We start from the raw sequence: 20,225 nt of genomic DNA, 5'->3' as shown, positions 1-20,225 counted from the left end.
CAAGCCAGAGAAATGTATCTGGTAAAAACAGATCAAGTTGTAAGGTCTTGTCAGTTAGTTTTGGAGCAGAAAAGACAGTCTGGATCTAACGACATGCTTACTACAGTCCCGAGTTTCCTCCGTTGAAGCAAATTCGGAAGATCCATCCATCTTTTAAAATATTTGTTGTTGAAGAATCCCTAAATATGACTCAAGATGACCTAAAACAAACTTTTAATGAGGCTTTCGAATATACAATATTAGAAATTAAAGAGAGATCCGCAAGGAATAATGAACAATATTTCAAATCCCTTAATTATTTGCTACCACAGTCAGAAACATTCTTCAACAATTACGAAGTATTCCCACTACTGAATCTCCCAGGCTGTAATAAACAAGGTTTCAAATTAGAAGTTGAAACAGTTGAAGTAAATGTTTTATCCAACAACAACAGCGAAAGAAATATTTTAAAGATATTAAATGTGTTGTATCTGCACAAAAATGTGTTTCCCGATGCAATAATTATAAGTTATATGCAACAGTTTTAACAATTGATGCTTCAACAGCAACATGTGAGAACATATTTTCTTGCCTTACAAGGGTTATTACACCCAGGGGTAAAAGTTGGTTTGAAAAGGTAGGGGGACGGTATGTAGTGACATGATGTTACGCCGTCCACCTACCCATCTTTGTCCATTGTAATTTTTTATGAACTGGGGGGATGCCGCGGCCGTACATAATTTTTGGAGGTGGGAAGACGGCGTCCCCCGCGTTCCCCCTCACTTTTAATTATGATTACACCACAAAGAGAATCAAGACTTCATGATAGAAAATCCAACTTTGTTTTGTTGGCATTCGAAAAACAATACTCGAGAACTTTAAATATGAAGCTCTTTGTTAACAATAATTTCGAAGACGCTCTCGACGATTACAAGTGTAGAAGTTTTGTGGTATAAGAAAAGTAGTATTCGGTTTACAACTTCTAAAAATGGAAGAATGACTTGATCTGGGTAGCATTTGGCTACAATATAAGTTAGGAAATTAACACTTGTGTAAATTAAGTTATTGTGATTATACCGTAAAAATTAAAGTCCATTTCTTGGATTACGTAATGCTAACTGTCAGTTTCTTGACAATTTTACGATTTCAGCCAAATAAATAAATAAATAAAATAAAATAAACCCTCTCCATGTGAGCACATCTTAAACTAGCTGCCATCCGAGGCTATTTGTAGCATGAGAATATATATGCTTTTTACGTACAAAAATTGTTTATATTTATTATTTCATATCCACATAATTTCTTTAGATATACAGATAATAGATAAATAAATAAATAAATATATAGCAGGAACCTAAAAGGTGTGCACAAACTCCGGGAGGTGATTCATGACATCAAAATAAGACAAAAAGTGATTTGCATGTTGTTGAATTCCGCGTCGTGTACGAGTGACAGGAGTGCTAACTTGGAATCGAAACACCAATCGTGACAAATAGAACGGAATGAAAAAATGTGCACATCAATGCACCATTTTGTCTTCTTTTGATGTGATGAGTCACCCCCCGAAGTATGTGCACATCTTTCTGTTCCGTTGCAATTGTCGCGACTCGATTTTCGATTCCAAGTTAGCAACCCTGTCACTCTTATACGACGCGGAATTCGACAATATGCAACAGGACTTTTTGTCTTCTTTTGATGTCACGAATCATCTCCCGGAGTTTGTGCACATCTTTCGGGTTCACCCTGTATATATAGGCTATATCATGAAAATAATTTTTAGTAGGCTGTCAACAAGAAAGCATGCCTCCAATGAAATACTCTTCGTTACGGACTGGTCTGGTGGAGGGAAGTCGGGGACAGACGATACCATTGGAGGGCGTACTCCTTTCTCCCTCAAGATTTGTTAATGTGTGAGTGTAAATCTTCATGTTAGTTTCCGAGAAAATAGAAAGAAACTATTTTAAGCACCTACCAATGATACTTTAGATACAATAACCACACCATCCATTAAAATGAAACTAATCAATCCTGAAGTGCACCCTCACCAAACTTCTCATTATAGCAATAGGTAGATGACAGTAGAAAAGAACGTTTAGTAAGATACAGCCCAAATTTAGCATTGGCTCTCAAAATTTAACTTTTGTTTAACTACAACATTGTCGAAACAAGAGAAGCTTGTTAATCGATATATCACAATGAACTAAAGAAAATGACATGCTTGAGGACTTATTCTCACGCATAGTTTTCGAAAACATGGAAGAAAACAAACTTATAAGGCGCTAAAAAATATGTCGTTCGTTGTCAATGTTACTTATAAAACTCCAACTGACCAAAGAAGTATATATATATATATATATATATATATATATATATATATATATATATATATATATATATATATTAAAATTATATATTTTTGTTACAGTTTCGGCTATGTAACATAGCTTTCCTCAGACACATTATGAAAGGAATATCCAATTTTGACAGCAGTCAATGTTAACCCTATCCTTCCTATTATATATTTCAGCTTATTTTATGGTTTGATAGGGCTCTCATATAGATAGTTTATTTATAATCTTCGGATCTAAGATGCGTGTTACTTTCCTTACAATTGTTACTTATAGAACCAATAGGAATGAAATAAAAATGTTCTTTTACTGATTAGGTACTTTTACTGATGAAAAAGAGTAAAAGCAAATTTGTCGCTAGTGTATTACAGTTTTCAATAGCATAATAAATCTACAGTACTTAACAGTGATAATAACCATCTACCTAACCTATAGAGTAGAGGACTTCAACGCAGAGTCCGGGAGCCACAGGTAGCTCGCAAAGCTCTTTGCCGTGACTCACGTGCAGTGATGATGTCACGGGGAGGCTCGAGAGAAATTTTCCCTTCCACGAAGCTATGACATCTCGCCTTCAATGGTAAATCTCTGTATTGAAATTCATCTCGAAGGAAATCGTCTGGAATCATCATTACCTACGTTCTTTTAGAAAATTAAATACATAAAACGAAAATATTATTATTATTATTATTATTATTATTATTATTATTATTATTATTATTATTATTATTATTATTATTATTATTATTATAAAGAAAGAAAGGTTCAAAATACCAATAGCTTAGCGTCCTATAACCTTAATTGAAATCATAAATGTGGCCCGCATTTGTTTGACGGATTAAAGATCTGTGCAATAGGGTATAGTAATAGAATGTTAGATTTCATTTTCTTCTTTATTTATGTAGTCATTTCACTCAATGTTTAATCTAGTTGAAAGCCAGGTTGAATTTAACTTAACTTTAAACTGAGCTTGAATCAATGTCAGTTGAAGCTTGAATTTGTTCAGCTCTGACATTAATTATCCAGTTTGCCTACAGGTATCGCACAGTTTGTTGGCTCTACACTGAAAGTTTTCCCTGTTCCTTTGCGCAGAAGATCTGGACAAAAGCATAATTTCCTGTCACAAAAATCTGATGCAACATAGTTTAGAATACAATGAAAAAAGCCATATTGTTTTACGTTAGGCAGAACTTTGCCACTCCATTTTGTTATATTTTGGTTCGGTGAAGACCAAATTTCAGCATAGTGTGCGATACATGCAAAATAGCATATTTTCTCTATGTGTGATAAATCACATTAATCATGTTAATCATATTGAGGAAAAAATGCTACAAAGAAACGAACGTTCAAAAATTAGAATATTTTCAAGTGGAGAGTTTCGTTTGAGACAGTCAGAAGCCACAAAAGTGCAAATCACAAAGAGAAGACTTTTATCAATGGCATAGAAGAATTTCTCACAATCATTGGCATACGAGGAACTTTTTAGGATTTTAACCCTCCTTGAGTAAGATACGAGGGGTGATGAGAAAGTGAGATTACAAAGCCTGCAGTGAAACGTGTATATATATTATTTCATACAACCAACACCATTACCTACAACCAGCGCCATAGGTGACGGATGGCTGAAACTCTTCAGAGTTACCAACTCCATTTATGTAAATTACCACACACTCCTAATTTGTCAGTAACAGACGAAACTCCAGAAATATCAGCCTTGTAAACTTAGTTTCTGATTCTCTCTCGTATTATATAAAAATAAAGACCTGAAATTATATGAACTTGGGTGCTTGAACCACACCTTTGATGAACTTTTGTGTACGTCATTATATTCTTTGTAATTATTTATTGGCTTGATGCCAGATGCGGACAAATGTGTTCAACTAGTCATTAAATTTTGTGTTACGTAGTGGTAATTAATGAGAAAAATGAAAATTAACAGCGATATGGTTTAAGACAATCTCTTATCATATACAAAATTTATTAGTTATCACTGATGTAAAATAGTACAAAATGTTTTCTCACTTGCACTGCTACGTACAATATTATTAAAGTGAAACTATATATATATATATATATATATATATATATTTCAAAGATGAGATATGTATGAATATATAGATTTAATTGAGCTAACCAGATGATATGGGTGACTATAAATCCTCATACGTAATTTGCGAGAAAATCGAAAAGATATTGTAGGGTAATCACACCACCTATTAAGATGAGACTAACACTGGAATATACCTTCAGCAATCTTTCAGTACACAATTTGGTTAATGAGAATTAGCCCAAAACGATCATTAACTTCTAAAGTTTAATTTATGTGCAGCTGCAATAATATTGTGCAGAGATTCAAAACCGGTCATCTCCATCAAAGCTAATTTGAGAGGAGTGACAAACAAAACGAAATTAATCAATATGCATCTGACTTACAGGGCTGTTTTCATTTTCGGACCGTAGAACTGAGAATTTTCTACTTTCCAAAAATGAAAATAAACCTATATGTTAGATACATATTGATTAATTTGGTTTTATTTGTTACTCCTCTCAAACTAGCTTCGATGGAGATGACTGCTTTTCAAACTCAGCGATTCATATACACTAGGAAGTCTAAAATACGAACTAATTGGGACCACTGATAGTTCAGATTTTCAAATTGTTCGGATTTTCGAAAATGACCATGAAAATGCCATTTAGGCTTAAATATACTGTACAGTATGCTCTTTTATCGATACAGTGGTTATAAAGTGCATACAGTAATTACAATACCGTACGTAACGCTACTTACATTTAATGTTTCTGAAGAACCTACTCGTACACTAAATTACACTATTCTTGTAACACACTTAAAACTTAACTTGTATAGGCCTAAATGAAAATAAAAATAAAAGTATGTATGACAAACAATTTCATATGAACGAGCTTTTGTAAAAACACTGACTTCACACAAAGAAAATTGAATTAGTGTACTGCCACTAGCTTCTAGGGACCGCGTTTGAACTTTTGACGTTTCAGATTTTAGACGTTCGGATTATCGACGTCCTACTGTGTATATATATATAAGGTGTTTCAAAAATGGCGTCAATTTACAATAGATCTCTATTCTACAGCGCAGAAAATCCTGTATAACGGTATACCCTCCGGGGCCTCTTTCAGTTGTTATGAGGAATCAAAATTTCACTATGCAGATTACCTTGAAACCATTAATATTCCTCTATGAATCTATCAAGGAGTTACATCGATTGTTACGCTAATAAATTGTGCTACTCTCAACGTCTATCGACTTCAACTGCCATCTGTAAAAAACCGTTGAGTTTTACGTCCCACGCTTATGCCGGTTAGGCTAAAGGAGACGGTGATGATGAGTAATGAATGAAATGGTGGAATGAAGAAAGTGGGAGGAAACGGGAGAACCCCGAGAAAACCCACGCACACGGTGTTTGTCCACCACAAAGTTCACATGGCGGGGGCTGGGATCGAACCCGGGACCCCAAGCACCAGAGGTGCTGCCATCTGTAAAGAATGGAGGTAATCATTTGATGGATTAGTAGATCTACTCTAATGTTTTCATATCTACAACGTTGCAACATAGTGCAATTTACGTCTCCAGACTAGGACTTGAAAAGTACACAATTTTATATATATATATATATATATATATATATATATATATATATATATATATATATATAAGTTATATATATATATATATATATATATATAGATAGATAGATAGATAGATAGATAGAGAGAGAGAGAGAGAGAGAGAGAGAGAGAGACTAATTTTTATGGCGCTAAAACATGTTGCCAATGATATTTGATATTTTTATTACGATGAAATTGATTGGTTATTTACTTATTTATGTATTTTATACGTAAAAGGTACACTGTTAACTAGTAATTTGTACCTGTTGTTGTCTGTCTTCTGCTGACGGTACAACTTCGTCATGGCTAAACGATTACCATACACACAGGCGCGGAAGACCTTGATTCGATTCCCGGAGAAAACTCATGTGCTTCGGAGTCCACGTTAAGTTGTATGTCAGCGTCTCATATAGCCTCGGTGGTAAAACGGACGCTAAACACTAAATCAACCATTCTAACAACAGTGATACATATTTCAGCTGTAATAGGCCTACTCATGCTTTTGTGACGAGTTCCAACCAAATGGAGAACGTGCAGCTAATAATTAGCAGTAGTTTATGAAAATAATGGTTTTGTTCTTTCTTCTTCTTACAATATCCTGAATAGTCACTGATTATACTGTAATGATCAATACATTTACGCAAACGCCTTTCATTAGTACGTAAATGGAAGGCCTCCGTCGTTTTGTTCCTTCACAACACTCGCTGAACCAGTACTCAAACCATCTTTCCACCTTGAAAGCAAACCCCAGTGTTGCCAACGAGATTACTCAAAATTTCCGTCAGATTAATTAATCAAACGACAAGAATTGCACTAGAAAATATAACGACTCTGAAAATATCTCCATAATTCCATTATTGCTAAGAGAGAGCCATAATATTGTTATTAGCCATAGTCCACATACTTAATAAATTACTGGGTCTATTTGCCATCAGGAACGCCTGCATATTTTTTTTTTCTAAGAGAGGACAAAAGACCGATTCCAAGGAGAGGATAAACGTATGATTCCAGGAGGGCAAAAGACCGATTCCAAAGGAGACAAAAGACCGACACACAAACACAGTCCCGAATATACACATACTTTGATGCGCGCATGCAAATAATACTCGTCCAGAGATGGCGTGGATCAATGAAAACTTCACCCATGACTCACTGACCCACCACACACCGTGACTCACACTGACCCACTAACTACCAAAACTCATCATCAACTCTGACCCATGATCCTTACTTTCCTCTCCAGTGACTAAAGAGTTTACACTTGTAATAAAACAAGGCGGTGAAATTATCACTAATCGGAGTTTGAATTTCTACGGTCAATCGCTCAAGCACCACTCTCATACAATACCGGTGGCTCTGATCTTTGCAATATAAAATGGTAAATTGTTTGTCATGGGCTATATTTCGATAAATTTCAATTTAATTATCATATGTAATTATTTCCTTGTTGAATTACAGATACTTTTCAGCGGAAAATAGGATGAAATTTGATAGTCTTAAATCAAGGTAAAGTAGACCAAGGTAAAGGGAAAAGTGTAAAATTCGACTGTTTCTCGAAAGCCAAATAGTAAGTCTTATTGTTACTGTTACAATTACAATATCAATATCTAAAAGTGCATAAAGTTCTTTTTTCACTTAAATATATTTATGTCAGATATCATATGTATTTTGACATTATTGTTTCCTGTGTTTCGTGATATTGTTTCGTTTTTCGGCTTTCACATGTTTTTCTGTTATTGTTTCGCGTATTTTCTGTGTATATAGGAGAATACCCTGTATATTTTCAAATTCACTATCCTAAGCAGTATACTAAATAGCTATTATTGTTTTCAGTTCTTTCTGTGTATATGCAAAATATCCTATTCGTGTTTTTCCTACTTATTTACATTATGCACCATATTATTATGTATTTCAATTGGTGTTTCTGTATTTGTGTGTCTGTTTGCTCAGTGCATTGATGCATATATGTAACAATATTTAACAACAACTTCTAAAGATTTATGATTGTTTCCTACTTTATGTCAGATGTAAGTATATAGAAACAAATGAAAAAGGAAGAAAAACGGATGTCTTGAAAGTAAAACGTGGACAAATTCACCAGTTTCAGAAGATACAGTCTACGATGCACTGAGCAGAGTACGTTGGTGGATCAGAGTGGGTCATGGTTGGTGGTGGATCGCAGTGGGTTACGTCCTGTTGACTCACGACCCACTGACTTACTCCATTTTTTACATCCCATAAAACAAAAAATTATTTACGCACATATTCTTATTAACTACAGTTTTTTAGTATTTAATATAAATATGTTATGTATCATAGCATGTAACAGTAAGTTAGTATTTTCTGGTATGATTTCCAAGAACTGATCACCTTTCGAAAATCCAGGAAAGGCAACTGCCTTCCCTCTTGTCCCGCTGCACGGACCCATACTTACCACTAATTGATAATCGTTGTCCAACTACTTATATTTCAAGACGACGTCCTCAGATTGTATGGTGAAGGAAGTATGGAACAAATAGGTCTGTTCATAATACGGAAACAGACATATCGAAATCAAAGCAGTATTTCCCTAATTGTCTTAACCCTGCACTCAGCCCTGCAAATTTCAATTTTTTAATTGCATTTCTTCCAATATCATGCTTTTGTTATTGCCGTCTGAATCACAAATATGCATAGGGTCTATAAAGAATACCAAGAAATGAAACGAATTCGCAAATACCGAAATAAAATAAACGAACTGTTAAGCAAGAAACAGTAATCGATCCATATGTAGTACAAGAACGAAAAAGGAACATGTGACATTGACAGATACCACGTGTTATAACAGTAATGTTGATACTTATACAAAATTAGTAACCATCTGTGATGCAGTCTTCCTAGCGACCGTACACAGAAACAAAAAAAAAAAAAAAAAAAAAAAATGCACAAATACACATAAATATGTTCTATCGAAATGTCACTTGCTTTCAAAGTGCGTTGCGGAATAGTTTTCTAAATTTTCGGTTTTTCTACCAATCCGGTGACGAACAATTTCCACCACTAGACACGATTGTCATATTTAGCGGGAATCCGCTAATATTTAGCAACACTGGTAGAACGTACTGGTATAGGTACAAATTTGAATTGGTGCTATGAGGAAATTACAGACAATAATCTAATTAAGTGTATTTGATTGCATTTTCTATCTATATTATCAATCATTATTATAGTGTATTCGTTTTACATTATAGTTTTCTAGTAGAATTATTCTAAAATGAATTATTTTGCGTAATAGTTTATGTATTAGTAAGTCAACAGCAAATTAGCATATTTAAGTGAAAAGCTAAAAATTGCCATTTCCTTGAAAGAGCTCAAACGATTATGTGTATATTTCACAAACAAATATGATATAACTTCATTAATAAATATTTAATTATCAATCCTACAATATACATAATACATGTTTATATATATATATATATATATATATATATATATATATATATATATATATATATATATATATATATATATATATATATATAGGGCCAGCATGTTCTCAAAAAATCAATTATGAACTTTAGAGATCGTTAGTTTTACTTATTTAGAATATTTAGGATTATCTTTAAAGTCATTTACGAAAATCTAGGAGACTGATTCTCGTATGTTGCAAGTTTGGATTATCACAAAATAAAATTAATGTAATGATATTTACCCACGAACTCCTCCTAGCTGGTCGATTTTGATTACCTTTCGGTGTGTAAGTATATGTGGTACCTTACCCTGTCTCAGATTTTTTATCATTTCTTTGACAAAGGGGTGAAGAATGAGGGATATGACATGTAAAAATATGTTGGCTTACTCCTCCAAGACCCCTGCATCGATTTTAGTGACTTTTGGTACGTATATGAGTTGACCTTGAACTAACTTAGGTTTTAGTAGCCTGTATTTTCGGCAAGGGGAAGAGAAGGCGTGAGATATAATAATATTCGAAAATGACCGGTATTAGAGTCCAATTCACAGTTTTTGAGTGTGTTGTGATCATTAATAACACTCCCGACGCTGTTGAAACTCAAGTTCAGCCCTATCGGTATAGGCTGTAGTGGGAAGAGGGTGAGATTTAAAAATAATAGAAAACGTTCGACACTTTATTTGCCATACGCATCTGAAGAGCAGGAGGAGGTGCAAACACTTCACATGTTCTCCCCGTGCGAATAACGGGCATTTCAGTTAGTTTTATTCTAAAAGTGGACTAAACATATATTTGCATTACCAAGAGAACACCGAAGTTAAGATTGTAACATAACACTCGCCCTTGATTTAAGAATAAAAGCAATTACCTAATGTAAAGCAGAACTACCTCAAAGATTTCTATTGCACTAGTTAACAAGGATTTTGTAACATAAGAGAAAACATCTGATCTTGAAGGAATTGTGTGCGCTCAATTCGAATATGCATTCAGTTTTTCTCCATCACGTACAGTTTCCCTGCGGCGGGGATATTTTTTGGGAAATTCCTTCAAAATTTTCCTTCTCTCGTATTTCACAACCCTAGTTCTTGTCCCCTTACGAACAAGAATTAAACCAAAGGAACCTTGATTGATACTCAATAAACCCTCCAAGTTTAAGAATAATTTCGTTATTATTTCTAGAGAAATAAAGATATTTATATGTCTATGTTTTCAGATCTCTTGATTTGGTGAAAAAAAAAGATTTGCTTCATTACCACAGCAAGACATAAAATAGAATACAATACAATTTACAAGTATCACAATTTAAAGTAAATAATAATACAAATTTACAAAAATGTCATGAAAAACTACCAGAATGTATGAAACTTCCATTGAGTTACACAAATGTACACTACTTCCTTCTTTTGTAAGAAGTATTGCATTCTCTAACAAGATCCCAACGATAATCCCCTATTATTATTATTATTATTATTATTATTATTATTATTATTATTATTATTATTATTATTATTATTATTATTATTATTATTATTATTATTGAAGGATCCTACCGTTCCTGGTATCTTGTCTTCATTGCCATTATATCTTGGTGGAATCTTTCCTCCTGTTCGTCGCTGATAGGAACTACATTAGCAGAAAATAATCTAAGGTGAGAGTGTAAAAGAGTGGTGAGAGTTTAAAAGGCATCCTACAACCCAATTCTTTGTATTTCTGTAGCATGTCCTATACGATTTCACTGTAATTTTCCGCTTTGTTGTTGCCCAGAAAGTTACGTATAACACACTTAAATGCTGTCCAGGCCGCTAGCTCGGCACTGTTCAACTTGCTGTCAAAGCTATCATCAAGCATGAGTTCCTAATGAGGGGACAAACAAACACTCCTGCTGAAATATTACAAGGAACAGACATCAACATGTTATCTGGACATCCGAATCAAACCTAGTCCATTCGATAAAGTATCTTGAAAGGGCCCCGGGTAAAAGCACACAAACCAAGTGTATCTCGAAAAATACTACACAGAGTAGGAAATGTGTGTACCAACTTTTGTATTTATAGACGGAATAGGTATGAGGGAATAAGTTGTATACCAATACATGCTTTCCCTTCATACCTATTCTGTCTATCAATATAAAACTTGGTATAGTCATTTCTTATCCCCTATAGTATTTTTCGAAATACACTTGGTCTGTGTGCTTTTACCCGGGGCCACTCCAGAGAGGTCCAAAGTTGATGAGAGGGATTTCTGGAGGGAATTTTCCCGACATTCTGTCAATTTTTCCTGTTAAAGTACGTTAGGGGCCCCCAATACATAGCACTCCTGGAAAGCTTGTTTCATACTGAAGAGTATGAACTATAAACCATGACTTACCAATGAACAGTATTGATGCAATAGCTATTTCACTACGAGTCTACGATTTTCTTTATACTGACAAGGGTAATGGACCCCAGAGACTTACTCCGTTGTCCATGGCACCTATTTTTTTGTGTCTGAACATATCTTTGTTATGTTTATCGAATGAGCTAGGTTTGATTTGGATGTCCGGATGATAGGTTCATGTCCGTTCCTTGTTAGCATAACCGAGGTTAGGAAAGTTATGTCGCATATCCTTGAAACCTTCGGCAGTTGTGTAAATGGCTTTAGCAAAGCTCTTTATAACTCCTAACTTAATATGAAGTATTATCTTATTAGAATCTACCAAAGGAGCATATTCGACGTTGCATTCTTCTTTGACGTGCTTTCTTTCACTTGAACACATTTGAATGGAATATTTGAAAACAATTTAAGGAAGACAACGGAAAGAAGCCGGAAGATTGAATGTATATATATATATATTGGGATATACATAGGCCGTACGTATTAACAAATTTACATTGAATTCCATTTAGATTCATTCTGAAAGTTTACGTAAACTTTTAATTCTACAGAGAGTGATAAGAATGAGTGTACTGTTGAATATTGTAAACAGTCATGTTCATGTTTGTCCTTGTGGTAATGAAGCAAATCGTTCTTTCGTAAATCAAGAGATCTGAAGTACTATGTTGCAATGAACAATACACGCAGTTTCATCCAGTATCAAAACGACTCTTGTTCATATACAGAAAGTCCCAGAAAACCGAGAAAAAACTGTTAGATTGATGTGTTTTGTAGAACTGGAAATGTTTGAGGATGTTCAGGTTTTTCACACGAATACACTGAAGTATTTCTAGTTATACAAAACATTTAGATTCTACATTTTTCTAAGTTTTCTGGGATTTTCTATAAATGGAGAAGAGCAGTTTTGGAACTGGACGACTCTATGAATATCTTTATTTCTCTTTAAAAAAATAGTAACGCGATTGTGATGAAACTTGTAGGATTTATTGAGTATCTATTGAGATTTTCTTTAGTTTAATTCTTGTGTTATTATTCGTAAGGGAACAAGAGCTAGGGTTATGAAATACGCGAAAAAGGGACATATTTGAAAGAATTTCTTAAAAATCCCCCGTCGTGGGAAAACTGTATATGGTGGAGCAAAATAGAATGCATATTCGAATCCAGCGCAAAACGTTCCCTTTAATATGAGGTATTTTCTCTCATGTTACACCAAAAAAAAAAAAAATAAATAAATAAACAAAATAAAATAAATAAATAAATAAATAAATAAAGTTTGTTCACTAATGTAATAATAAAAGATAAATACATTTCTCTCGGCAAACGATTTTAATAACAAAACAATAACAATTAATCCTTTTAGTAATTGAACATATTACAAAAGTGTATAAAACATCAAGATAAAGGAAGATCAACATTTCAAATTAAAATTCTTTTTTGTGTCATGAAGAAACCTCATTAATACTAGGAAATAAATGAATGTAAATATGTTCTTACATTGATATGTTTCCCTGGTTCGTCCTCAACAAGTTGTCTTGCAATATCTTTGCATAGATTCCTACCGGTTGGAGGTATCTTGCTATCATCTTCCCAATATCTGCTTGCGGAATGAGCATACAAGGCAGCTGGGGTGGCATGTGTGATACGAGTATTTGTTACAATTCCAGTAGCTTTTCCTGCAATAAATAAAAATACAGAAATTGAAAATGTTGCAATAAAAATATTTTCAGCATTATTAAATCAAGACTTAACTACTACTCTCCTAGAAAGTGCATAATAAAGAATTATCGTTCATCCCAATGTTAAAAATGCCCACGCTCGCATTCATTTCTAATTGCGCTTTTCATTCTAATTTGAGAACCTTGAATAGAATGGAATTATTAGATACATTTCTAATTGTGCTTTTCATACTAATTTGAGGATCCGGAATCCAATGGAATTATTAAACACATTTCTAATCGTACTTTACGTACTAATTTGACGATCCAGAATTCAATAGAATGATTAGAAACATTTCTGATTGCCCTTTTCATATTAATTTGAGGGTTCGAAATTCAATGGAATTATTAGATACGTTTCTAATTGTGCTTTTCATACTAATTTAAGGATCCGGAATTCAATGGAATTATTAGAAACATTTCTAATTGCACTTTTCATATTAATTTGAGGATCCGGAATTCAATGGAATTATTAGAAACATTTCTAATTGCACTTTTCATATTAATTTGAGGATCCGGAATTCAATGGAATTATTAGAAACATTTCTAATTGCACTTTTCATATTAATTTAAGGATCGGGAATCCAATGGAATTATTAGAAACATTTCTAATTGCACTTTTCATATTAATTTGAGGATCCGGAATTCAATGGAATTATTAGAAACATTTCTAATTGAGCTTTTCATACTACTTTGACAATCCGGAATCCAGTGGAATTATTATTGGCAGAAATGATAACCAATAAATAATTAGCCAAAAGCTTATTAACAAGCAATAACGTGAAAAAGTTAACGAGACAGTGCAATTAAATTTCAGGCACACAATTCTAAACATATGTTTGCATCCTTATATTATGTTTTAATTAATCATTTTAGTAAGGAACCAAAAGTTTATTTAAAGAAAATGTTTATATATGATTAAGTAATTGTTGAGAATCGACTATTGGCAAAAAAGGGTCGTAAAATTAGTAACATGAAACTTGAAAATCTTACGTCCCACGGTTATGACGGCTAGGCTAAAGGAGACTGTGATGATGAGCAATGAAGGAAATGGTGGAATGAAGGAGGTAGAAGGAAACGAGAGAACCCCGAGAAACCCCCACACAGTGTTTGTTCACCACAAAGTTCACTTGGCACGAGCTGAGATCGAACCAAGTACCCCATGCACCAGAGATGAATACCATACCACTGAGCCATCGCGGCTCTTACATGAAAGTTAAATTGTCGTTAAGATACAGTTTGAGGAAACAAGATATTAATTATGGTATAGTTTAGATAGAAATTGTGGATTATATATATTTCAAGATACTAAGATAGTCAAAGAATTAGGTTAAGACTAAATATTAGACAATTATTGAAGAAAAAATATTATGTGAATGACATATACGAAGGAATCACCATAAATAAGAATACCAAACCTGAAAGTGTTATATCTACAAAATACTAACTAGAGTATAAAGTGTTAGGTAGCTGGAAGACAATTACGTTTACAATTCAGATAGCTTTAAATAATAAGAAATAATCTTATTGATACGTACTATTACCCTGACTCAGTTTAACATTTTACAGAGATGTAGCATTGGCACAGTTTCATGCTAGTAAATCTACGCTTCCATCTTCGGAGAAACAAGTACAAAAGTTATTAAGTGTCAGATATAAAAAGGTGGGTTGTATCTTAACTACGTCAACGAGATCACCAGATTGCCTCATTAAAGCAGATGATTTCTAAAGCATCAAATTCAAAGCAAACTTTCAGACACAATTTTTGGGCAAGAAAGTAACAACCAATGATAACAATGACGAGCATTAAACTCCAGTTTATGTCATCGTTGTTAGCAAGTTCATAAAGACATCCATTATCTAGCCAAAGAAAAAAAAATCTTTAGATGCCTATTCATAGAACATTTTGCAAGGGCATTTTTATTTATTTATTTATTTATTTATTTATTATAACAACACAATAGGCGTTCTGCCCATTTACAGTGTTTATTTACACATATGGTGAAATGTCATTATTTTTACAAAAGAAAAACATACAGAAATTTTTATTGTTTCATTAATTAACTCAGCTCATCATACTACAAATTCTATTCCTAAAATTTTTTCAGGCATATTGGATAGTCTATCATTTCACACTTTTCACACTTAACAAAAGACTCAATCCTAGATTCAAGCAGTAACAACTGAAGTTTTGCGAATAACACATGAAGAACATGATGCTTGGGTTTGGGTACAAAACCTCGCGGACCAAAACCTGGCGGCCCGAAATCTCGCCGGGCCGAAACCTCGCCTGGCCAAAACCTCGCCGCCCAAAACCTCGCGGAACAAAATCTCGCCTGGCCAAAACCTCGTCTTCCAAAACCTCGCGCCCCAAAATATCGTCATACCCAAAATCTCGCCTGACCAAAATGTAAATGTTCCAACAGATGATAAGGATGACGGTATAAAAGACGCTGTTTGAGAAGAAGTATCACGGGTATTTTACTAAGTCCCGCGATACCATATGAAAATTCTATTTCTGTATTAGAGGATTTCAATGTGAAGGTAGGGCGACAGGATGTTTTTAAACTGGTTATAGGGAAAGAAAGTCTGCAAAAGGAAAGTAATGACAACTAACGGGGTTAGTTTCGTGAACTTTGGAACGTCCAAAAACTTAAAATTTTAACAAAAATCTAATAATATTTATGAAAGTATGAAAAAATATATGAGTTTTTACGACGTCCCTTGATTATGTCCTGTAGGTTAAAGGAGACGTAGATGACCAGGATGAAGGAAATGATCGAATAAAGAAAGTGGGAAGGAACGGGAATAACCCGAGAAAGCCCACGCAAACGATGTTTTGTATCTTCTTCTTCTTCTTCTTCTTCTTATTATTATTATTATTATTATTATTATTATTATTATTATTATTATTATTATTATTATTATTATTATCATTTGTAATGTGGAATTGCATATTAAGAAACTCATTGGGTAAATTTTAAAGAAAAGTTTCATTCGTGGCGATGTTTTGGCCACGCGATGTTTTGGGTGGCAAGGTTTTGGCCCGGCGTGATTTTGGGCGGCGAGGTTTTGGCCCGGCGAGATTTTGTCCCGCGAGGTTTTGGGCGGCGAGGTTTTCGCTACGCGAGGTTTTGGGTGGCGAGGTTTTGGCCCGGCGTGATTTTGGGCGGCGAGGTTTTGGCCCGGCGAGATTTTGTCCCGCGAGGCTTTGGCCGGCGAGATTTTGGGCGGCGATGTTTCGGCCGCGAAATTTTGTCCGTATCCCGATGCTTGAAATTGTCTCAAACTTAGCCCATATGACAACAAAGACTACCAAGATAAGTCATTTCCACAGCTCAGCTGTTCTGGTAGAAAGTGAATTCTTTGTGGACAAAAACAGTCAAATGCGCAAGTAAATTTGGCTTCAAGAACGTAGAAAAAAGTGACAAAAATAGATGAAGAAAAAAGACAAAGATGAGGAGAGAGAAAAGAAGAAAAGGAAAGGAAAAAGGTAAGAAAAGAGACTGAAATGTGGTAGTCAGGAATATGTGCAAGGATGTTGCAGTTAAGCCGTGTGGAGGAATGTTAAGCTTTTTTTTTTTTTTTTTTTTTTTTAAGCATGGATTTCCACTTGAACAGAGATTCGGAGGATCTGTAAAAAAAAAAGTTTCAGAGATTGCTAGGAATGGTCACAATAAGCTTCAGGCCTTGAAATAATATGAAAAAAGGCTCCAGCTAGTTTCATGACAAGAAAAAGAAGGAAATCTAGCCGGTGTTCTGAGGATATAAGAATTTATAAGAATATTCATATTTGTTGTTTTGAACGCACGCCACGTGAAAGCTCTGCTGTATCAACGTATGCCTGATACATGGATTGGACGTGGGGGTCTGACTTAACCAATTCACTTTTTCCTCTGTGGTTTCGTTAAAAATCATGTAATGATCACAGTACCGACAACCATTGATAATATGAAGACGCATATTCGACTTGTATATTCGACTTGATCACCACAGATATGCTATATGCTATGCATGCATCCCTAAGCCATCACTTATGGAGATGTTTAAAACAAAATGGAAGGCATAATGAGCACCATTTGTGACACGATAAGTGATGTATGTATTTTGTTTCATACACCCTAGCGTTATATTTTCCGTCATCAATATCCCATTTGCCTACTCCAATTGTTCCTACTACGGAACATGCAACTTCATCTAAAACAGGGTCCATTTCAGGAATCCGTTTTCGAAATGGTTCCCCATATTAACACTTGTTGCCTACCAGAATTGTTTCGTTTTCCAAGATGTATCGAACGAGATATCACTTGATCCATGTTGCCATTTGAAATTTTCAAGTTGGTGAAAGAAAGCAGACAGAACAGCTATATGTAAGGGTCTATATATTTTTTATAGTATTTTTTTGTCGTAACAGTCTCCTATACAGAAACTATGAATAAATAAATAAGTCAGCAATAAATATAACACTGTCTTATGCAGTTTACATTATCAGAAATTAACAACATCTAGCGCATGATCATCATACCAATGATGTAGGTAAGTTCTACATCCAGCATGAATAAATTTATTTGTGCCAGCTTTGACTTTTTCGTACCATTCGTAGTGATATCTTATGAAATGTTTGGAATAATAATAATAATAATAATAATAATAATAATAATAATAATAATAATAATAATAATAATAATAATAATAATAATATATTAGCATAATAACAGGGGTACCCACGGTGGTCCACAGGGTTCTGACCAAAAAAATTTTTTTAAATTAATAATATATTTGTGTTTTATTTGCACCAGAGACGCTTTCATGGGAGGTCCATCCGGTCCAGACTTTCGACTTTGGATCCCTCCCCTAACAAAATTTCTTGGTACAAGCCTGCATAACTATATCGTCGCATTTAGTTGCGGACACCCAAGTTTAGAGTTTCTACAATTTCCTCTTCCCCATGTGCATTTTATAACGAAGTTCCTCTATGTGAAACGCTACGCTGACTATTCACAACAGATTTATGTTTAATGTACACATTGTTTACGTTGTGAGTGTACTTTGCGACATTAGTAGTATAAAGTCTTAAAAATGTCCTAGGTTCATATCTACATACTTTGAATTTCAACAATGAATTACAAATAATAAAATTATTACTTTTCCTGAAAGGTCTAATATTTGCTTCCTATGAGCAAGGTCTGGAGCATATACCTCACTTGTCCTACTCACAGGATGCCCCAAAGTGTTTTCTGATTTCCAACTCAAGTGAAACGCTACATAGAAAATGCCAATGAAGTGAAGTGTTTCCGTTTTACGTCCCATGGTTATGCCGTGTAAGCTAAATGAGAGGGTGATGATGAGTAAATGAAATGGTGGATTTATGAAAGTGAGAGGAAACGGGAACCCCGAGAAAACCCACGCACAGGGAGTTTGTCCATCACAAATCCCACTTGGCGGAGCTAGGATTGAACCAGTTATCTTACACACCAAAGATGAATGCTGCACCATTGAGCCATCATGGACCCATGTATACGTAGAAATTATGAAAATAAGTACGAAAAATGTACATACTTTATTTTACTTTGAAATCGAGGATGCTAACCACATGCGACCTTCTTTTAGTGATGCTACATTACTCCCTGAGCTTTGCCTTGTAGTTTAAGTGCCTTAGACGAATAAATGATGTGCGAACATACGTTTTTATTTTGGTCTGATGCAAATGGGAGTGTTTGTTTTATTATCATAACATTTTACGCAGAGTCCAAGTCTCTCGTTTTTCTGACTACTTTTGTTCTAACGAAAATCGTGAAAAATATCCCGAACAGAAAATAACAAATTCTCTGTTGAAACAATTAATCCATTTCTTGATAATTTTGCAATCCAGCCTTCCTTATTTGGGGTCGAACTAAGATATCCCTGATGGATTATCCCAGTAATGGGTCCAGTACTAACAACGATGAGCAAATTATGTAACTAGGTAACTGAGACTCTCCCAGAACACATGGATTGCGATTTTGCTGAACTATTAATAATATTTTCTCTCTAGGCATATCCTCAAGAATTATTACATGAGCTACAGGATCAATTTCAATTACACATCTCTTTCCTTTTACATGCGAAAACGCACTATTTAGCGAGAAGAGAAATTGTGGCACATAATATATGTACACTCATGTCCAAAATGATTGTCGCATATCTATAACTGTCTTCGTGTAAGAATATAATTTGATAATGAGTTTGCAGGGTACTTTTAATACTGATACTATGTGTATAATCCGAAAATGTATATTTGTGGCAAATTTCATAGGAAAAGAATTATAAATACGACAATTAGAGTGGAAAAAACAAAATGTTCCTAAATGGACAAGAAAGTTTTATTTCCGTTTTATTGTTCTTATTTACTGCTCTTTTGACATGAAATTTGCCACATATATGTCTTTGCCGATTATACACATACTAACATTATAAGAAATACCGGACGAATTCGTTATCAAATTATATTCCTACAACAACATATTTATAGACATGCGACAATAATTTTGGACATGAGTGTACCTTGTGTATAATTAAAGCATATTGCTACAGTACCAGAAGGCATGTTTATTTACAACACCCCCTACACACACAGGTCAGCATGCACCGACTTGCGGGCCAAGTGCCTTTACACACGTTTCCGAAACGGCTTGCGGGGACAATCAGAAAAGCAACGTTTTTAACGAAACTAGGAGG

At 34.3% G+C, this 20,225-nt stretch overlaps 1 protein-coding gene across 1 annotated transcript in view; it reads right to left on the bottom strand.

Moving 5' to 3' along the window:
- Nucleotides 1-20,225, bottom strand: part of LOC145671113 (alkaline phosphatase, tissue-nonspecific isozyme-like) — a 524,627-nt gene that overhangs the window by 140,561 nt on the left and 363,841 nt on the right. Inside the window, exon 4 of the mRNA XM_081739901.1 lies at nt 13,288-13,466. Within this exon, the coding sequence (XP_081596027.1) occupies nt 13,288-13,466 (179 nt within the window). The remainder of the gene's footprint in view (nt 1-13,287; nt 13,467-20,225) is intronic.

This window comes from Thermobia domestica, chromosome 15, assembly GCF_964235325.1.
Source record: "Thermobia domestica chromosome 15, izTheDome1.hap1.1, whole genome shotgun sequence".
In the NCBI taxonomy this organism is placed as follows: Eukaryota; Metazoa; Arthropoda; class Insecta; order Zygentoma; family Lepismatidae; genus Thermobia; species Thermobia domestica.
Note: the sequence above shows the minus strand (reverse complement) of the source record. Positions and strands in the feature narration are given on the sequence as shown.